The following is a 19,557-nucleotide window of genomic DNA, read 5'->3' as shown; positions in this document are numbered from 1 at the left end:
TGAGTTCCTAAAACAAAAGATTTTGGTCCAATGAAGAAAAAGTTTGAGGTGGTTACGTGAACCTTCCCAAGAAAGATGGTTTGTGAAATTCATTTTCTAATCATAAGCAATGGTATTTTTCTTTATAGAAAAACCATGCATTGAATCAAATGTTTCTATTTTTATATTAACTATAAAATATGGAAAATCTGATTAAATAAATCTGAGGTCTCTTCGGATTTAATTCACAAAAAAACACATGTCTACATGGGAACTGAGATGGTTAACTTGATTATTTGTAAATAGTTCTTATAATTGTCTACATGAGAACTGAGATGGCTAACCTTAAAAGTTAGGATTTAACGTATTTGTCACTTTCCCACCATTTGACCTCTCTCTCTCTCTCTCTCTCTCTCTCTCTCTCTCTCTCTCTCTCTCTCTCTCTCTCGACACACACACAACAGGAACAGTTGGTGGGCCCAACAGAAACCGTTGTGGAATGGTGGGCCCATCTTTGAACAACGTAGGCCCCACCCATACAACACCATAGGATAATCCAAACCGTCCATTTGATGGGCCATAAACGTAAATAGGTTGCGTCCCAAAATATCATTTCCATAGGCTGATCCTAGCCCTCCGATCTAAATAGAAACTACATCTTATGGAACCTCTATAGATTGTAGGGTTGTGATCATCCTATGGAAATGATTTTTGGGGCACAACCTATTTACATTATGGCCCATCAAATGAATGGTTTGGATCATTCTATGGAGTTTATACTTCATACTAGAAATGACAGATAATATGTCTTTGAGAAAATAATGGATAGTCCATGGATACTAGTGATATATTTTTTTGTACATTGAACATATATATAGACTATGAGGCCGATGTTGTCTTATGATGTTTACCGAAAACAAATAGGGTAAAGCAATTTTGGGTAAATTATGGTGTTGGTTTTTTCTGCAGTTTATCTAATTGTAGGATTTGTACTTAGCAATTCACAAAATTGCTAGTTACATGCTCTTGTTTTAGGAACTCAACTTTGCTTTGGAGGTGACTTGTTGAACACTGGCTTTTGTTATTTTGTCTGAATTTAAAGTTATAGAAGTGGGATTTCTATCGTGACTGGAGATTGGAATGTGTTGTTCTGTTTGAGTATACCCTTTTACCTTGGCCGAGTTCTGGCCCGAATTTGAGTTTTGAAACACTGGTCCTAACTGTCATATGGTGTTCATTGTGGGTGGGCCCAATATATTTGCATCTCTTGTTATCTTTTCCTATTTTATGAGTGATATCTTCCTCATCGGGGAAATTTGATTTTATTCTAAGTGCACCTGCTTTCATATTTGTGATTCTTATATACAGTGCCCATCAGTTAAGTTATCGCTTTCCTTTTCATTTTGACTTTTAATGTTCTATTTCTAGTGTGTGATCAATCATTCTCAAGAGCTAACTTTTCCCTTTCTGCGGAGAAGTAGCATCCCCTAATAGTCATTGTTCTTGCTGTAATATTCATGTCTTGTAAATGATTATCCTGTTTAAAATATTTTTCCTTCCTTTTTTTTTTCTATATAGGGTCCTGCCCAGGCTCAGAATTTGAGGGATTCACTTGTGGTGGCAAAATCTGACATTGTGGTCAAGGTGAGTTGTTTTTTCTTGAGAAAATGACAAAAAAAAGGGCTTTAATGTGATAATGACGTGTCTAGGGTTGGCAACGGGGCGGGTCGGGGCCGGATGTTGGGGTCCCCTACTCCTTCCCCTCTTCGGGGAATTTCCCCCCTCCCCTTCCCCTCCCCACTGCGGGGATGGTGGGGAATCCCCCTCCCCTCCCCACGGGGAATATCTAATCCCCATCCCCTCTCCTTCCCCGCCCCGCATCCTTCGGGAACAATCACTTTACTTTCTCACTTTACTTTGTTAAATGTTAGGTTTAAAATTAAAGATTTGCTAGGGACAATCACTTCAGGCATGTTGCGGCTTGGCTGTTGCATGTGAGAGTAGCCACACAACCCACATAGGCTAAGATTTTGTCTTATTCATTTTATTAACATGGGGACAAAGGTGGTTGCTCTCAGATTCATTTAATTGATCAATAGTCCCTAGTAGATCCCTAATTCCCAATCCCACTTGCCAAAAAGTACTGTACGAGCCACACCATAGGAAGATCCAAACCGTCCATTTGATGGGCACACCATACTATCATAGGCATAGGATGATCCAAACCTTCCACTTGATGGGCACATTGTAGGATAATCCAAACTGTCCATTTGATGGGCCACAACGTAAATAGGTTGTGGCCCAAAAATCATTTCCATAGGATAATCCCAACCCTTTGATCTATAGAGGAATTGCATATTATGGTACCTTCTATAGATCGGAGGGTTGCAATCATCCTATGGAAATGATTTTTGGGCCGCAATCTATTTACGTTGTGGCCCATCAAATGGATGGTTTGGATGATCTATGGTGTGGCCTGTAAAGTACTTTTAAATTGTAGCCTATCAAATGGACGGTTTGGATCATCCTATGGTGTAGCCCATACATGACTTTGTGAAAAATAATGAACTATACGAGCTCACACCATATAAAATCTCACCACTCATCAGAGAAATGTTACCTTTATTTGGGGGAGGGAGATTTTCAAAGAATTTAATGTTGCCTTACAGTGATGGTTAGATGGAGAGATTTTAGGGATTTATAAGGGTAATATACTAATATAATGAGGGACAATGCCCAATGGATTATGGGTAAAAGAAAACATAAAAAGCTATTTCAGGGACAAAACTGTACTAATGGAAATTATGAAAATTTTGAGGGAATCTTGTAGATATGTTTTGATCCAAGGGGTTTCTAGTAGTTTTCCCAAAAAAAAAAAAAACACTTAAAAAAAAACAAGAAAAAAATGGCATTAATGCGGGGCGGGGCCAACTCCATCCCCTTCTCCTCCCCTTCCCCGCACCGGGGAGTTTTTTAAATCCCCTTTCCCTTCCCCCCACTCAAATCGGGGAATCCCCTCCCCAAGCGGGGCGGGGCGGGGAGGATCCCCGCTTTTCCGGGTGAAATTGCCAGCCCTAGACGTGTCAAGGGGGGAGAATTCTAAATGACCAATGTAGAGTGATAGTGACTGGTTTGGGAATTTTAAGACAAATCTACCCCTCAGTTCAAAATCGTAGTTTTTACCCTCAAAAGTTAACTTTTAAATTTTCACCTCTCTCTCTCTCGCTGGCCGTCGGTGTGATCTCTCCGGCCCTCTCTCTCCGGCGTTTCTCTCTCTCGACGGAACCCTCTCTCTCTCCCTCTCTCCGGCCCTCTCTCTCAATGGCACCCTCTCTCTCCGGTAGCCTCTGATTCTGAGCGAACCTCCTCTCCCAGGTTGGTAGCCTCTCCCTCTCAGTTATTTTTTGAGATTTTAAGTTAGGGTTTTGAGAAAATCAGTTTAGAAACAAAAAATTAGGGGTTTTGAGAAAATCAGTTTAGGGGTTTTGGGAAAATGAGTACTCTCTCTCTCTCTCTCTCAAAACCCCTATTTTTTTAGAAATCTATGGTTTAAAGCCCTAAAGTTTGGTTTAAAACCTTATTTTTTTTAGAAATCTATAGTTTAAAGACCTAAAGTTGGGTTTAAAACCCTATTTTTTTTAGAAATATATGGTTTAAAGACCTAAAGTTTTGTTTGAACCAATAATTTGTTAGAAATGTATGGTTTAAAGCCCTAAAGTTTGGTTTAAACCCCTAATTGGTCCCAAAATTTTCACAAATTATGTGTTTAAAGTAATAATTTGTTAGAAATCATTAGTTTAAAATTGAGAAAATGAGTTTAGGAAACCCTATATTTTTCCAAATCAGTTGAGAACACCCTATATTTTGGAAATCAACCCCTGTTTTGAAAAATAATGGTTTCAACCAATATTTGATAGAAATATTTTGTTAAAACCCCTATTCAGTTTAAAGAACCCATAATTTTTCAGAACTATATGGTTTAAACCAATAATTCTCACATATTATTGGTTTAAACCCTTAAATGTTGAATAATAAATGGTTTAAACCAATAATGTTTGAAAAATCATTGGTTTGAATTCCTTATATTTCGGAAAACAGCTTGTATCCCTTCTATTTCGGAAAACAGCCCTTAAGTTTTGAAAAATGATGGTTTAAACAAATATTTCTTGCAAATCATTGGTTAAAACCTCTATTTTTTCAAAAATCAGTTGAGAAAACCCTTAATATTTTGACAATATATGGTTTAAACCAATAATTTCTCCCACCTTATTGGTTTAAACCCGTAAATCTTGAATAACAAATGGTTTAAATCAATAATTTATAAGAAATCATTTGTTTAAACCCCTTCTATTTCGGAAATTAGCCCCTAAGTTTTGAAAAATAATGGTTTAAACCAATATTTGATATAAAGCATTGGTTTAAACCCCTAAATCTTGAAAAATCAATAGTTTAAACCAATAATTTATGAGAAATCATTGGTTTAAACCCCTAAATCTTGAATAATAAATGGCTTAAATCAATAATTTATGAGATTATTTGTTTAAACTCCTTCTATTTCGGAAATCAGCCCATAAGTTTTGAAAAATAATGGTTTAAACCAATATTTGATATAAAGCATTGGTATAAACCCCTAAATCTTGAAAAATCAATAGTTTAAACCAATAATTTATGAGAAATCATTGGTTTAAACCCCTAAATCTTGAATAATAAATGGCTTAAATCAATAATTTATGAGAAATCATTTATTTAAACTCCTTATATTTTGGAAATCAGCTCCTAAGTTTTGAAAAACAATGGTTTAAACCAATATTTGATATAAAGCATTGGTTTAAACCGCTAAATCTTGAAAAATCAATAGTTTAAACCAATAATTTATGAGAAATCATTGGTTTAAACCCCTAAATCTTGAATAATAAATTGTTTAAATCAATACTTTATGAGAAATCATTTGTTTAAACCCCTTATATTTGGGAAAGTTGATCGGTTAGAGGAGACGATGGACGCGGCTCCCTTTTCTCCCTCTTCTCTACAATCCCTCTCTCGATCTTTCCCCCCAGCGAAAATGAGAAGACATCTTCTTCTTTAATTCCTCAATTTCTCAGATCTAAATCTGAGATTTTCTCTCTAATTCTCCTTTTCATCTCCCTCTTTCTGGATTTTTCAACGAAAATGAATTCTTTCCCCCTTTTTTTTTCGTTATTTTTTATATACCCACATGAGATCTGTGGATATCGGCACTCCTCACTTTTGATAGGCGCACAAAATTGATGAGCGCGCCAAATTGGATAGGGTTTAGACGGGCTAATCCGCCCCCCTTTGCAACAAATAACACACTTGTCTCCTTTTCTTCCCATTGACAGCCTTCATCTTGATTAATTCAACCCCCCTTTTGGTCTGCATTGCGCTCACTCTCTTAGCTCGTTTACTAAGCAAACAAGCTCGGATTTCAACGAAATTTTATGGGGATTTCAGTGAGACCCTAACCTATCTTAGGGTAGAATTTGGGGTCCTAACTCATTGATCGGATAGGGCTTCGCACAAACAACGCGAACTTGGATCTGGTCAAAATGGGGTGTCTACACTCTTTAATTTGGCACCGCAACAAGAGATAATCATGCGATGGTAATGCAGTAGCACTTGTGTTGCAGGCAGATAATTATGAGAAGATATTTTCTCACATGAAACCGAACAGCATCCTTGGGCTTTCACATGTCTTTCTTTTGGGGCATTTACAAGCCGAAGGGCTTTATTTCCCAAACAACATCACTGTGATTGCTGTATGCCGCAAGGGAATGGGTCCTTCTGTAAGGAGGCTGTATGTTCAGGGCAAGGAAATAAATGGTGCAGGGATCAATTCTAGCTTTGCTGTTCACCAGGTGTCTTCCTCACTCTAACAAGCTGGTCTGGGATTCCATGCATCACTTGTTTCTTCCTTGAGCAAAATGTTTCATGGAATTATAGGCCACACTTGGCTGCCATGAAATTTTTTTCCGTGGAATTTTAGTTTATCAAGTGGTGGGAGAGGGGCGTCTGAAAAGCAAGGAAAAGAAAAACTCTAATCAAAATACAATTTATCAAGTTGTTAGAGAAGGATAGGGAGCCATGAGAAAGAGAGGGCTGAAAAGCAAGGAAAGAATACTCTAATCAAAAGACAATTTATTTTTTCCCTGCTTTTTAGCCACTTCTCACCCTCTCCTTAGTCATGCAATCTCTCTCTCACCACCCTATTACTAATAATCCATGGAAAAAAGTTTTATGGCTACCAAACATGGCCATAGTTAATATATGTTCCTGTATTTGTAGGAGGATCGGATTAACAACTTGTGCACTATCTATCATATTCTCTACATTTTGCAGGATATTGATGGCAGAGCTACAGATGTGGCCTTAGGATGGTCAATTGCTCTTGGTTCTCCATTTACATTTGCCACCACATTGGAGCAGGAGTACAAGAGTGACTTATTCGGGGAGCGTGGTGAGTTACATGTTCATCAATTTAAAGTTTTAGGCATTAAATATTTTCCCTGCATTTCATATTGATTGTCTGATTGACATTTTTATGCAGGTATTTTACTTGGAGCAGTCCATGGAATCGTGGAGTCCTTGTTTAGAAGGTACACTGAAAATGGAATGAGCGAAGACCTGGCTTACAAGAACACCGTGGAGTGCATAAGAGGAATAGTATCAAGGACCATTTCGGCAAAGGTTGCTAATCTTATCTATCCTTGATTGCTTTGCTCATTTTAGCCTTTTTTATTCGGATATACTTCCGAATATTTCACCTAGGAGCAATCATTCAAAAAAAATAAAAAAATTCCAAATATATTTGTTTCTTTCAGGACATGCTGTCTGTGTACAACTCTTCGTCCGAGGATGGGAAAAAGGAATTTCAGACTGTGTACAGTGCATCATACTATCCTTGCATGGACATTCTGTATGAGTGCTACGAGGATGTTGCCTGTGGAAATGAGATCCGCAGTGTTGTCTTGGCTGGGAGTCGATTCCAATTATGTTATTCTCTCATCCATCAGAGCTTTAATTTTCCCCCCGAGTCACATAACTTAGACTAGGAGCATCTTTATGGCCTTTATTGGCAGGAAAAGAAGGGCTGCCAGCTTTTCCGATGGGAAAAAATGAAAAATTGATCAGACCCGGATGTGGAAAGTTGGTGAGCGAGTCCGAGCGACACGGCCTCCTAAAGGCGACTTGGGTCCCTTGCATCCCTTCACTGCTGGTGTTTTTGTGGCAATAATTATGGCTCAGGTAAGATTAATCTGAAATCTTTGATGTGTTGGAGATGGTTAGGCCCTGTTTGTTTGGCATTTTGAGAACCGATTGTGAGTCCCAAACTGATTATTGGACTCAAAATTAAATGTAATTTTGAGTCCAATTATCAGTTTGGGACTCACACTCGCTTCTCACTATCCCAAACGAACAGAGCCTTAGGCCTGTTTGTTTCAGATTGTGACAACTGATTGTGCTCCCAAAACCTATTATTGGACTCAAATTTAAATGTAAATTTGAGTCCAATAATAGGTTTGAGGCTAATAATCGGTTGCCACAATCTCAAACGAAGAGGGCCTAAATAGAAAACGCCTGCATATTTTGATACTTGTAACTTTGTCTAACTAATAATGCAGATTGAAGTCATGAGGAAGAAGGGGCATTCATACTCGGAGATCATCAATGAGAGTGCTATCGAGGCAGTGGATTCTCTGAACCTCCTCATGCATGCTCGTGGAGTCTCGTTCATGGTCCATAACTGCTCCACGACAGCTAGATTAGGACCAAGAAAGTGGGCTCCCCGTTTTTTATTACATCCTCACCCAACAGGCTTTTGTGGCAGTGGACAATGGTTCCTTCACAAACCAGGACCTCCTTAGCAACTTCTCTTCTGATCCTGTTCACAGTGCCATTGAAGTCTGTGCACAATTTAGGCCAACCGTGGACATATCGGTTCCTCAAGATGCGGATTTTGTACGTCCCAAGCTGCGCCAGTCTAGCAATTAGGACATGCAAATGTCCTGCACTTCCATAGGGAAAAGTTTTTTTCTAAAGGGCTCTGAGTATATCAGTTCTACTGTCCTGAACTTAGTTTTGAATGGCTGAAACACTTTTTATACCAAGCCAACTGGTAGGATGGCTGTATTAAGAGTAAGTACGAGGTGTTTCAAGTTTTCAACTAGAAACCATCCATTATGTTCTGCTACTACTGAATTTAATGTATCATTAGATGAAATTTCAGTTGAGCACTATCATGCTTTACTATTTCTCTTACCCGTGCTATTCGCCCATTCGGCCTATTTGGCCTATTCGGACTATGTGGCCTATTTCTAATGGGTCTAAACAAATTGACAGGAAAACTTTCAATGAAAGTTGCATGGGATGCATCTTTAGGTGTTTGTCAAAAACCTCTCATTCAAGTGAAATTAGTAAAGTCTAACTGGTTATGTTAGTGATTGGAATGTATAACAAATTTAAAGGTAATTGACATGATTATAAAGAAAACAGAACGACTGGCGTAAAGGTCTCACATGCATAGAAACACGATAACATGAGGGAAATACCAACCTGAACACATCAGAATATCCCACACGGCTATGGCTGATAGTGTGCAGTCTAGATCTGTTTACACCCGTTTTTTGAATTTCTTGAGCAGTTGTTCGCCAATAAACAGTTTGTGAGATAAACTATACAAGGAGTTGGCTGCATTAAGAGAAGAGGCCTCAAAACAAATAAGAATCATTTCATAATTTGCATCTACTTTTCCGCACTTTACTTTTTTTTAGTTGGTATTGGATCATTTGTCCTTGGTGAGCATTTCTTTTTAATTTCAGTTCAATATCACTCGCCGCTGGCGCATGTTTGTGTATTTCTCGTAAGAGTTAAATTGAATTCTTGTCTATCTCCATCGAATCGTTTGCATTCGCATTCTACATGCATCGACCAAAAAGTCCTTTGTCTAAAAGGTATTAAGAGCCTAAGGAAGAATTGTTGTTCTCCTATTCTTCTCAATCGCCTGAAGTCAAATCCCAGGAGCCAAAGAAATCCAATCCCCTCTTCTTCTCAAAGGCATTAAGAGCCCAAGGAAAAAGTGAGATCCGTGAATATGGAATTTTTATAGGCAAGGATTCTTATCAATGCCTAGTGGCCTACCTATAATCAAGGTTTTAAATTTCGGCATCGGTACCCATTGCGAACCCCACCGAAATCCAAAATTTTGTAACATTTAAAAAAAATAAAATAAAAATGGCATTTAATAGAAATTTCAGACCGAAATTACCAAAATTTCGAACCGAAATTTGGAATTTCTGGAAAATTCGGTTTCAGTCCCCACTTCGGATTTCGGTCGAAATTTAAAACCATGCCTATAATATCATATGGAGGTGCTATTATTTCGTTAAGTTTTTGTAAGAATGGGCTCACTTGTAATTCTCTAAACTTTGGATGTGCTGATTGTAATTATTGTAATGATTAAATTGCTAAATTAATAACTATTTAATGATTATAAAATAAAAGGAGTTTGTAGGGAATGAGATTCCCGAAAAGCTAAAACTTTCGAGTTGTAACTAAAACCTTGAATTGAAGTTGTAGAACATATCGGGTTCCACACCCATTAGGTCTCTGCAACCCCAAGAGTTAATATAACTCAAAAGTGCCCAATTTTTCAAGGCCATCATCTTGAATTTTTTGGAACTCACCCTTAGGTAAAGAGTAAAAGAGGCAATGCACTTGAACTATAGGCTATAGCTGAGCAAAACACCTATTCTTTCTCCTTTGTTTTTTCATATGCCTAATGAATCAGGCATGTATGCACATAAATAAAAATTTATTTCAACATTTCCAAGGCAAAATATGAGCTGGTAGAAGTACAAGTGGGGAATAAAAGATTTAATAACTTTACCTGCTCATATTTATGTGCATACATTTATATATGAACCCCATGGAAATAGTAGAAACGTGTTTATATTTTAGGTTGTTCTACAATGCATGCCTAAAATTATGTGTAGAAGTACATGTTTAATGATCCCAACCATTTATCTGTCAGGCCATGCACAGCAAATAAATCATTTGGATAATTGAATGAGTAGCTCACCCCATTAGTTTTGCCTGCTCATACTTTACATCCCTACATTATAAGCTTAAACACTAAAAAACTTAAAATTATGTGTACAAGTACTTCTTCCTCTTCTTCTAACCCTCTCCATATTGCCAATGGTGATCCAGATTGCATCTCCTGCATCACCATTTCACCATAATTGTTGCAGCATAACAAAACCTTGTAATATCCGTCATCAACCGCAATATTAATTAGTCGTCCTACGTTTGTCACTGTTGGCATTTTCGGCTTTATTGAGAGAAAACCCCTACCTTTATAGTGGGTTAATTTTCCACATAGCAAGAGCATATTCAATTTCCTTTATTTATTTATATGATATATTATACAGGGGAAATGATAATTCTAATAATTTTATATCATTAGGAACCATTTTGTTTGTCTTTTCTTGAAAAAGACTGTATTATTATAAATCACGGACTTTGATCTATCTTATTCTTAAAATATTAAGTTATTTTTGGCGTACCCCGGCCCCATTATGTGCAGGCATGCACATAAGCGACCAGGGTGCCCTTTCAGCTTGGTTTTTGCAAGGGTGCTCTTCACTTTAGCTATCCTCGGGCGGGCGTGTCGGTGTGTTGCTGCACCTAATGGGGTACGACATATTTGCCGTCCTTAATAGTTGATCCAACGACAGCCTCTGAAAAAGTATATTGCTGTTGGATCAAGTATCAAAGGCACCAGTGCACCACCCTGATGACTTAAATCAACCTGCATGCACCATATAAATGATGAAGTGTAAAAGACCCTTAAAGGGTTTTGTGTTAAGTGCATTGGAAATGATATTTTACACATCTTTTAATAATAAATTCACACAATATGAGTATTTTTTATCAAACAGTGTGTAAAATGATTGTAAAAAATCATTTCCAATGCACGTTAAAGGGCACTCGTTAACAAAACCCAAGATTAAATAATGCCATCTCTAACAGCTTAAGCTTTCGGACTAATTATTTTTTTCCAATGGTATCAGAGCAACAGGTGCTGGTTCAAAATTCAAAACTACTCAATATTAAAAATCCACGTGAAATGGCCAGAGGGGCCACATGTGCCACGTGTATGCCAACACTAAAAAGAGGGGCCACACATGAGGGTAGTACGTGTATAAAAGATTAAATAAACTCTCTCTCTCTCTCTCTCTCTCTCTCAATAAATTTGGATTATGATCTTCCCATCTGTATCTTCCTCTTCCCATGTTCAAAGCCACACTTAGTAGATGAACTCTTTGTAGAGTCCAGCTGGCATTCTCTCTCATGAGCCAATTTCAACGAGCCTGACAATGCCTTGTTCTCAATAGATAAAAGACTTGAAGAGTCCCTTTGCAGTAAGATCAGAATCCCAATTCGTTGAGCTTCATGATGCACCATGTAAATCAAAAGCTGACCTTCCGGCGCAGGGCATGGGCTTAACTTGTACATGTATGCATTATTGTTTCCTTGTACTCCGTTCTCATACCCGGACCTCCTCTTTGTAATGTAAAAGGAATAATCATAAACACTAGAGGGGGTGGCCCGGTGAAGGAAATGGGGGCGAATATATCTTCCCATAATAATTAAATACATCATGGTCGTACATGCCATTGGACCTACAGTGGTCCCAAATAGATTGGTTAGGGCCATGACTACTAAATACTCACTAATTGCTCCGGAACCGAATCCGTCCAATGCATTGTGAATCCAAGCAATTTCTCTCTTAATTTTACCTAGCAAAACTAAGGACTTTGAATCGGAGATTGAATGCTACCATGTATCAAGTTATAAGGTTTAACTGTGTAGTTTTTGGAAAATGATTCATGTCGACACTGAATCCATTGAATTATTGTACATCTTCCAAGGTTAAAGTGTTCTAACCGTAGATTGCATTACTCCATAGTTAAGTGTGCTTGGGTGAGAGTAGTAATAGAATATCTGACCACTTTATAGATCCATATATGTATTACACTCCTCACGAACTCATTAAATAGCGGTAAAAACCCATGCAAAATCCATAATCATAATTAAAGATATTTTTGTTAATCTTAGTAGAACCTCATATCTTTAGGGATGGTCTGTTGCACGTCAGAGCAGCCACCAAGGCTCACTATTCAGCATATTTTGTCTCCATTCATGAGGTGGCTGCTCTAACATGCAATAGAACATCTGCGAAATGCCTTCTGCGATGGACGCTAGCAAATCCCATTTTTTATCTTATTGATATATTGCAATAAATTTGGGGAAATGATATCAACACGAATATTTTCACAAGGAATTTGATGGTGTCCATAGAGGTGGCTGCTGCCAAAATAGACCATTCGCGAAATGCCTTCTGTGATGGAGTTAGCAAATCCCTTTTCACGGACCATCTTTTCTTTTAGTATTTAAAGAGAAGATGTCAAAAGGTATTACATTTCCCCAAAGGGATTTGCTAGTGTACATCTCAGAAGGCATTTTGCAGATGGACTCTTGCATCTGACAGTAGCCACCTCGTGAATAAAGACAAAATCTGTTGAAAAGTAAGCCTCTGTGGCTGCCTGTAAGGTGCAACAGACTATCCACGAAATGCCTTCTGCGATGGATGCTAGCAAATCCCTTTCCAAAAAGCTCCCACAAGCCAATTAGAGAAGAAAAGACAGATGGGTTTGTGCAAATATCAAAATATGGGGCGTAATTGTATTTTTCCCCTTTAATATTTTAAGTAATAAAATATATTTTTTTGTTCAATTTGGTTGGTAGAATGATTTCTTATATTTTTGTAGCAATTTTATACTATTTTAGTTTTATTTGAATTTTAACTATTAATTTTTTTTTTCCACTCCTAGCATCTTTTCAAAAATAAAACAATGAAAAGAGGAGAGAGCATATGAAAAATGTAACTGAATCTTTTGTTTCCATGGGTCACTGGTAATCCTCGGGGTCCTTAACCCGGAAGGGTGTGGCTCTTTGGCGTAAAGTCATGGGTTTGCTCCCCAGTGACGAGCGTTCGAATCCCCCTTGCTTACCCGATGCACGTGGTTTCCGGGTGATTGCGCGCATCCGGAGGGAAATAGTCCTACCCTGAAGGGGGTGGGAACACCTTTCGTTACTAAAAAAAATAAAAATAAAAATTGAAACAGCTAACAAAACCAATCAACAACTTAAATTTTAGCTATAATATAAGGCAATTTGCAGCTTAAGTAACATAAAATCAGATTATTCTTTTTCTTGAATGGCAAATCAGGTTATTCCTTCAAATAAAGTAAAATGCTAGAGTCACTTTCTTTGCAGTCCCCTACTCTCAACGGACACAGAGCCCGTGGTGAGTGTGATGAATGATCCCACCCGATTTCCCTTCTCAGCCCATAAGAAATGTTGGGACCCACACCTAAATAGTGATCCGAAGAACCCTCAATTATGAACAGTTAGGATCAAAGCAGTCACAGTTACGAGGAACGGAAAATTAACGTCCCACTCGTAACTCCGTTCCGTTACCGTCAGTTTTAAGGCTTGAAGCACAGAAACTGGATAACTCCGTCATGTGCTTAGCTGGACGGCGTTTAGGGTTTGTGACTGAGCCAGCTGTCATGGGATCTGCACATGGCCAGCTGCCCTTGTCGCAAGGAACTCTCAATTACCAAAATACCACATCACCTTTTGGCAGGGTAAAAAAGTACGTGAATAGTAAATGTAAATCTCTGTAATTTTAGGATACTCCACTGCCATGTTTTGATATTATTTAAACAGTTGTCTAAGGTCCAGAAGCCAATTAAAAAGGAAGAGACAAGCTGAGTTTCTGCAGTTATTAGATTATGATAGTGCCAATGTCCAAGCTAATAGATAAGATGTGTTAGTGCAAATATCAAAACATGGTTGAGCTGATAACCTTCCCCTTGTCATTAATATGAGGGATAAATTTAGTAGGGAAGTGATATCAAAACATTGCTTATGATATCAAAACTGCAATGTTTATCGTCTAGCATTTAAAGGGCTGTTAGATGGATTTTAGAGTTCTAAAATAGCTGTTATAAGCCCTTTAAATACTAAATGACAAGAAGATGAGCGGGTCTTATCAAAATATTGGAGTGCTGAAATCATTTCGCTATCTATCTATTATTATTATTATTAAAGAACTGTCAAAGGTCATTACAGTTCCTAAAAAGCTCTCACAAGTCACAACCCAATTAAAAAAGAAAAGACAAGCTGGATTTGTGCAATTATTAAAATAAGGAAGTGCTGATATCATTTCCCTATTGATAATTACCACCTCGTTGGCTGGTTTGGGTCCTTCTTTTTTCTTGTTCTTCTTATAAACGCATCCATTAAAATTAGGGTTTCTTTTCGAAAATTGAATCTAAACATGCATACGTCATATGCCAGCTTTTAAACCCAATTGCCTCGTCTTTGGCTTGCGGTGGAAGAGAGGGGTGTCATAGAGAAAAAATAATAAAGTTGTGGTGAGAGAGAGAGAGAGAGAGAGGAGAAGGTTTCTCGTGAAGTAGAAGGTGAAAGAGGGAAAAAAGAAGAAGAGCTACTCTCTTTCTCCACTTCTCGCTCTCTCTCTCTCTCTCTCTCTCTCTCTCTTTCTGTGAATACTTTCCAACACCCACATTACATTCCTTGCTTCTTTCTTTCTAATCACGAGATCCCCATCTCTTTCTATCTCTATCTCTATCTCTTTTCATGTCCTCTTCTTACAGAACTTTCTCTTTCTCGTCTTCTTCTTCTCTTCTTTTTTGTTGTTTATAAGAAGGGGGATTAGGGAAAGAAGCCCCAAAATTCTTTAATTTTTAGCAGACAAAACAAAATGTCGAATGCAAATGTAAGCAATCCAAAACCCTCTTCGGAATTAGGGTTTGATTCATTACCCCATCAGTTCCATGGCGCATTGATCTGTGAAAGGGATAAGCCTGATTTTAAGGAGCTCGATCTGGGTTCTCCTGTTTCACCTCTCCGGACTCGTAGAGGAAGTGCTTTAACAGCAATTACAACCACAAGTAATAGTTCAAGCTCTTCTGGGTCGGTTTCCAGTAAGAACATAAACAATTCCATCATAAAAAGATCGGACGGAAGCAATGCTAATCACTCCGGCGAGCTCTCCGGTTCGAGTGAGGGAAGCCCCATTGCTCCTAATTCGAAACCAGGCCACCGACGGTCTAATTCAGTAAATTCTCCAAGTGGGAATGTGCTTGGGAACATATGCCCATCAGGGAAGATTGGGAAGACTGGAATGGGGTATCGAAGCTCGACGAGGAGCGATGTTTTGGGGTCAGGGATGGGGAATTATGGGCATGGGAGTATAATGAGGGGGAAATCGAGTGAGGAAGGGGCAGTTATGGTGAAAAAGGCGATGGGTAGTTTGGATTTTGAAGAGGTGAAGAGGGGAGGGAATGAGCAGTATAAAAAGGGGAATTTTGTAGAGGCATTGTGTTTGTATGATCGGGCAATTATGATGTCGCCGGAAAATGCTGCTTGTCGGAGTAATAGGGCGGCGGCATTGATTGGTCTTGGGCGGTTGGTGGAGGCGGTGAGGGATTGCGAGGAGGCGGTGAGGTTGGATCCTAAGTATGGAAGGGCTCATCAAAGGTTGGCCTCCCTGCTTCTAAGGTAAAAAAAAAAACTTCAATTTTCTTTCAGTTATGGTTGTTTTGGAGGATGAATTGTGTAGTTAATGGGGTGAAATGAGTGTTGCCAGTGGGAGATGTATGTGATTTGGGTTGTCATTATCTGCATTTTAGTTTACTTTGTGATTTCCATCGGTATTGAAATATATGTTGAAGTATAAAAGATTAAATAACACCAACTCTAACATCTTAAGCATTTGGAGTAATTGGTTGTTTCGCAATATATGTGGTGTTTATTGGTGAAAGATCTGGCTATCTGGTGATCTTGTGGTAGTTTAGCTTATTTATCGGTGAAAGATCTTGCTCTCTGGTGATCTTGTGGTAATTTAATGACTTTGGTTTGTGGGTTTATACCGCCTTTTTCTTTTATTCTATGATGCCTATGGATCTGGCAGTGTTCTTTCTTTTACCGTTTTGTTGTGGGTGTTTTTCTCGAGTCGTAGGGTTTCTTTGCGTTCCTGAGTGTTGATTTTTAATGATCTAGGTTCATGGGTTATCTTTGGTTTACTGTTTTTCTGTTTGCGTGAATTAGATTTATGGGTTCTCTTTGGATTACCGTTTTTTGATGGTTTTCTGTTTGAGTGAATTAGATTGATTGTTTCTCTTTGAATTACTTCCTTTTGTTGTTTGAATAATTTATAGATTCATTGTTTTTTTTTTCATTCGATTGTTTGTACTGTTAGAGTGACTTACGATTCATTGTTTCTCTGAGTACGTTATGCTGTCTGAGATATTTCAATCAAGATTCATGTTTTTTTTTTTCCTATTTTCCAACTTTTTCTCTGTTTGACTGCATTGGGTTCTTGGATTATCATTGTGGTACTGTCTTTTCTCTGTTAACTGATTTCGATTTGAGGATTATCTTTAGTATTATTTTTGTGCTATACAAGTAATTGAGAATCATGGAGTCCTGTATTTTGCTACTTATGAATTGGATAAATTGCTTCTACTTGTTTTTTGTATACCACTATTTGAGTGATCTGAATTCATGCCCATGGCATTATGTTATCTTGACATTTATGCAGGTTAGGACAGGTTGACAATGCTTGGAGACACTTATTTTTTGGGCAGCCGCAGCCTGATGCTGGGGAGTTGCAGAAGTTGCAAGCCGTGGAGAAGCATTTGAGCAGATGTGCGGAGGCTCGGAAAATTGGCGATTGGAAGAGTGCATTGAGAGAAGGCAATGCCGCCATTGCAGCTGGAGCAGAGTCATGTCCTCAGGTAATTATCAGTATTTAATTTCCCATCATCTCAATTGAAATAGTTATTATAGAGAAGTTAATAACTAATAACTTTGGTCTGAACTGGTTGGACTTTGTAGCTCCTTGCATTGAGAGCAGAGGCCCTGCTCAAGCTCCATCAACTTGAAGAGGCTGATTCTGCCCTATCAAGCATACCAAAATTCGAACCGTCTCCTCCCTCCTGGTTGCAGACCAAGTTCTTTGGAATGATCTGTGATTCTTACCCCTTTTTTGTCCAAGCCCAAGTTGAAATGGCATTTGGAAAGTGAGCTAAGAGCTTTAAAATTTAAAGTTCGATAAATAAGTAACTAAGATTTTGGGTGAATGAGAATGGATGATGGATATTTTGCAGGTTTGAGAATGCAGTTGCGGCTGCTGATAAAGCCGGGCAGATTGATCCTCGGAACATTGAAGTAGCTACAATGCTACTCAATGTAAGATCAGTCGCAAGAGCTCGTGTCCGAGGGAATGATCTCTTTAATTTGGGAAAGTTTTCAGAAGCCTGTGTTGCTTATGGGGAAGGGCTCAAGTTTGATCCCTCCAATCCTGTTCTCTTTTGCAATAGAGCGGCATGCTGGTTCAAGCTTGGACAATGGGAGAAATCTGTTGAAGACTGTAACGAAGCTCTAAGAATCCAACCTAATTACACGAAAGCCCTTCTCCGACGTGCTGCCTCCAATGGCAAGGTGAATTAAATTAACTTCACTTTTCCTTCATCGTTTCCCTTTTTATATGATTTTGGGGTTTTGCAATATTTTGATTGATCGATTATTGTATTTTCTTGGGATTAGCTTGAGCGATGGGCTGAATCCATGTGCGATTATGAGGTCTTGAGGACAGAACTTCCAGGTGACAAAGAGGTTGCCGAGGCACTATTCCATGCACAAATCGCATTGAAAAAATCACGTGGTGAGCAAGTTTGTGGTGAGCAAGTTTGCAATATGAAGTTTGGTGGTGAAATTGAGGAAATTTCAGGTGTTGATCCGTTTAGCACAGCGATAAGGTCACCTGGTGAGTCTTCCCATCTTCACTTCCCTGCTGTACTAAAATCTTCATACCCTCATTTGCTTTGATTCGAAGCGATTAATTTCAAACTGGGGACATTCATGCTTCTATAATGCTTATCTTCATGGCCACGCCATTAAAAATATTATTTCAAGCTTGATATAAGTTTGTACTTTCACTGATCTTATTTTCATCTCCGATTGTTTTCAAATTGTTTTGTTTAAAACGAGGTACATTAGTTGTGGGAAGTCTATATGGGCCTGTTTTCAGTGTTTTTGCTATTCTTTTGGCGGGACTGTTTTTTTTTTTTTTCTTTATGTTTTATTCGTGAGCAACCATAACCATTTTCCCTCAACCCAGCCCTATATATCCAGTGATAGATAATGAATGTCCTTGAATGATTATCTGAATTGCAACTCTATTTTCCCCTACTCATCACATGCTCTCCATTTCAGGAGTTTCGGTAGTGTATTTCATGGCAACATCAAACCAGCAATGCGAGCAGATATCTCCATTTGTTGACATCCTGTCTCACAGATACCCTGATGTGAATTTTCTTAAGGTAACCTCAAAATACAAGAAAACCAAGTATCATATTCATCTCGTTTTGTCTTTTTCTTTTGGGAAATGATTTCAGCGCAACCATGTTTTGATAAAGATGCGCTACCCATCTTGTCGTTTAGTATTTAAAGGCTTCTAAGAGTCTTTTGATAACTGTGATATTATTCTGACAGCAATTTAAATACTAAATGTTAAGATGCTTCGCGCATCATTATCAAAACATGGTAGCGCTGAAATCATTTCCCTTTCTTTTTTATTTTTGTAATTTTCATATGGTCATTTCCTTCTTTCTAATTAAGGTGGTTTAATGACAGGTGAATGTGGACAAGGGCCTGGCGGTAGCCGAGGCTGAGAACGTGAGGATTGTTCCTACATTCAAAATATACAAAGGCGGGGTACGGGTGAAAGAGATGATCTGCCCAAGCCAGCAGGTGTTAGAGTACTCGGTGAGGCATTACAACACCTAGAATCACCTGTATTTTTTTCCTGTCTGCACGCTGGGAATCTCTTTCTTCACCTTCTATTAGCTACATAATAATTTGATAGAGCCAAGGCTAGAACCAGAGATACACAACCCAGTTTTCCATTTGCTTCTTCATATTCATTCTTTCCAATTTTGCCACTTTGGTTTTATTTTCCCACCACCCTTTTTGAGCTTAAGCTGCCCCCTACCCTCCTCACCATTACAAAGCTGGGAGAAAGAGACAAATGTACATGTATATAAAATCATATACCAATATTGGAAGGCATGGGTGATTGGATGTACGGTGGGTACTAGTGGGGGTTAGTGAGAGACGTACGTGTAATTCATTGATACCTGTTGTAGGTGGGTACTTCTGGTTTAGTAAGAGCGTTTATGTAATTCATATTCCTGATGTCTTCTACCATTTATGAAAAAAAAAGACCCCAATTTTTTATTTTATTATTCCTCTTATTATTATTTTGAGAGAGAGGGTCCCTTTTCCCTAACCTTTTTCTATTTCTCATTGGGGAGCTTGCTAGCCGGAATTTTTTTGAGGTTGCCGGAATTTTTTTGATTCTTGGGACTTTTGTGGAATTTCCGCAGGAAACCCACATTT

At 38.4% G+C, this 19,557-nt stretch overlaps 1 protein-coding gene and 1 pseudogene across 2 annotated transcripts; both read left to right on the top strand.

Annotated features, from left to right (window-relative positions):
- The first annotated feature begins 5,691 nt into the window (after nt 1-5,691).
- On the top strand, nt 5,692-8,291 carry LOC143889277 (ketol-acid reductoisomerase, chloroplastic-like; annotated as a pseudogene). The gene is made up of 6 exons (XR_013254800.1): nt 5,692-5,855; nt 6,337-6,454; nt 6,545-6,684; nt 6,819-6,990; nt 7,077-7,242; nt 7,620-8,291. The product of XR_013254800.1 is annotated as a ketol-acid reductoisomerase, chloroplastic-like (transcript).
- Nucleotides 8,292-14,428: 6,137 nt separating this feature from the next.
- On the top strand, nt 14,429-19,400 carry LOC143890375 (TPR repeat-containing thioredoxin TTL1-like). The gene is made up of 7 exons (XM_077395021.1): nt 14,429-15,654; nt 16,697-16,892; nt 16,993-17,177; nt 17,265-17,598; nt 17,704-17,923; nt 18,373-18,479; nt 18,793-19,400. The coding sequence occupies exons 1-7, from the start codon at nt 14,855-14,857 to the stop codon at nt 18,943-18,945; spliced, it is 1,995 nt and encodes a 664-aa protein (XP_077251136.1). The 5' UTR covers nt 14,429-14,854; the 3' UTR covers nt 18,946-19,400.
- Nucleotides 19,401-19,557: the final 157 nt, after the last annotated feature.

Source organism: Tasmannia lanceolata, unplaced genomic scaffold (assembly GCF_043159265.1).
Source record: "Tasmannia lanceolata isolate RefF3 unplaced genomic scaffold, GAP_Taslan_0.1 ptg000013l, whole genome shotgun sequence".
Taxonomy (NCBI): domain Eukaryota; kingdom Viridiplantae; phylum Streptophyta; class Magnoliopsida; order Canellales; family Winteraceae; genus Tasmannia; species Tasmannia lanceolata.
Note: the sequence above shows the minus strand (reverse complement) of the source record. Positions and strands in the feature narration are given on the sequence as shown.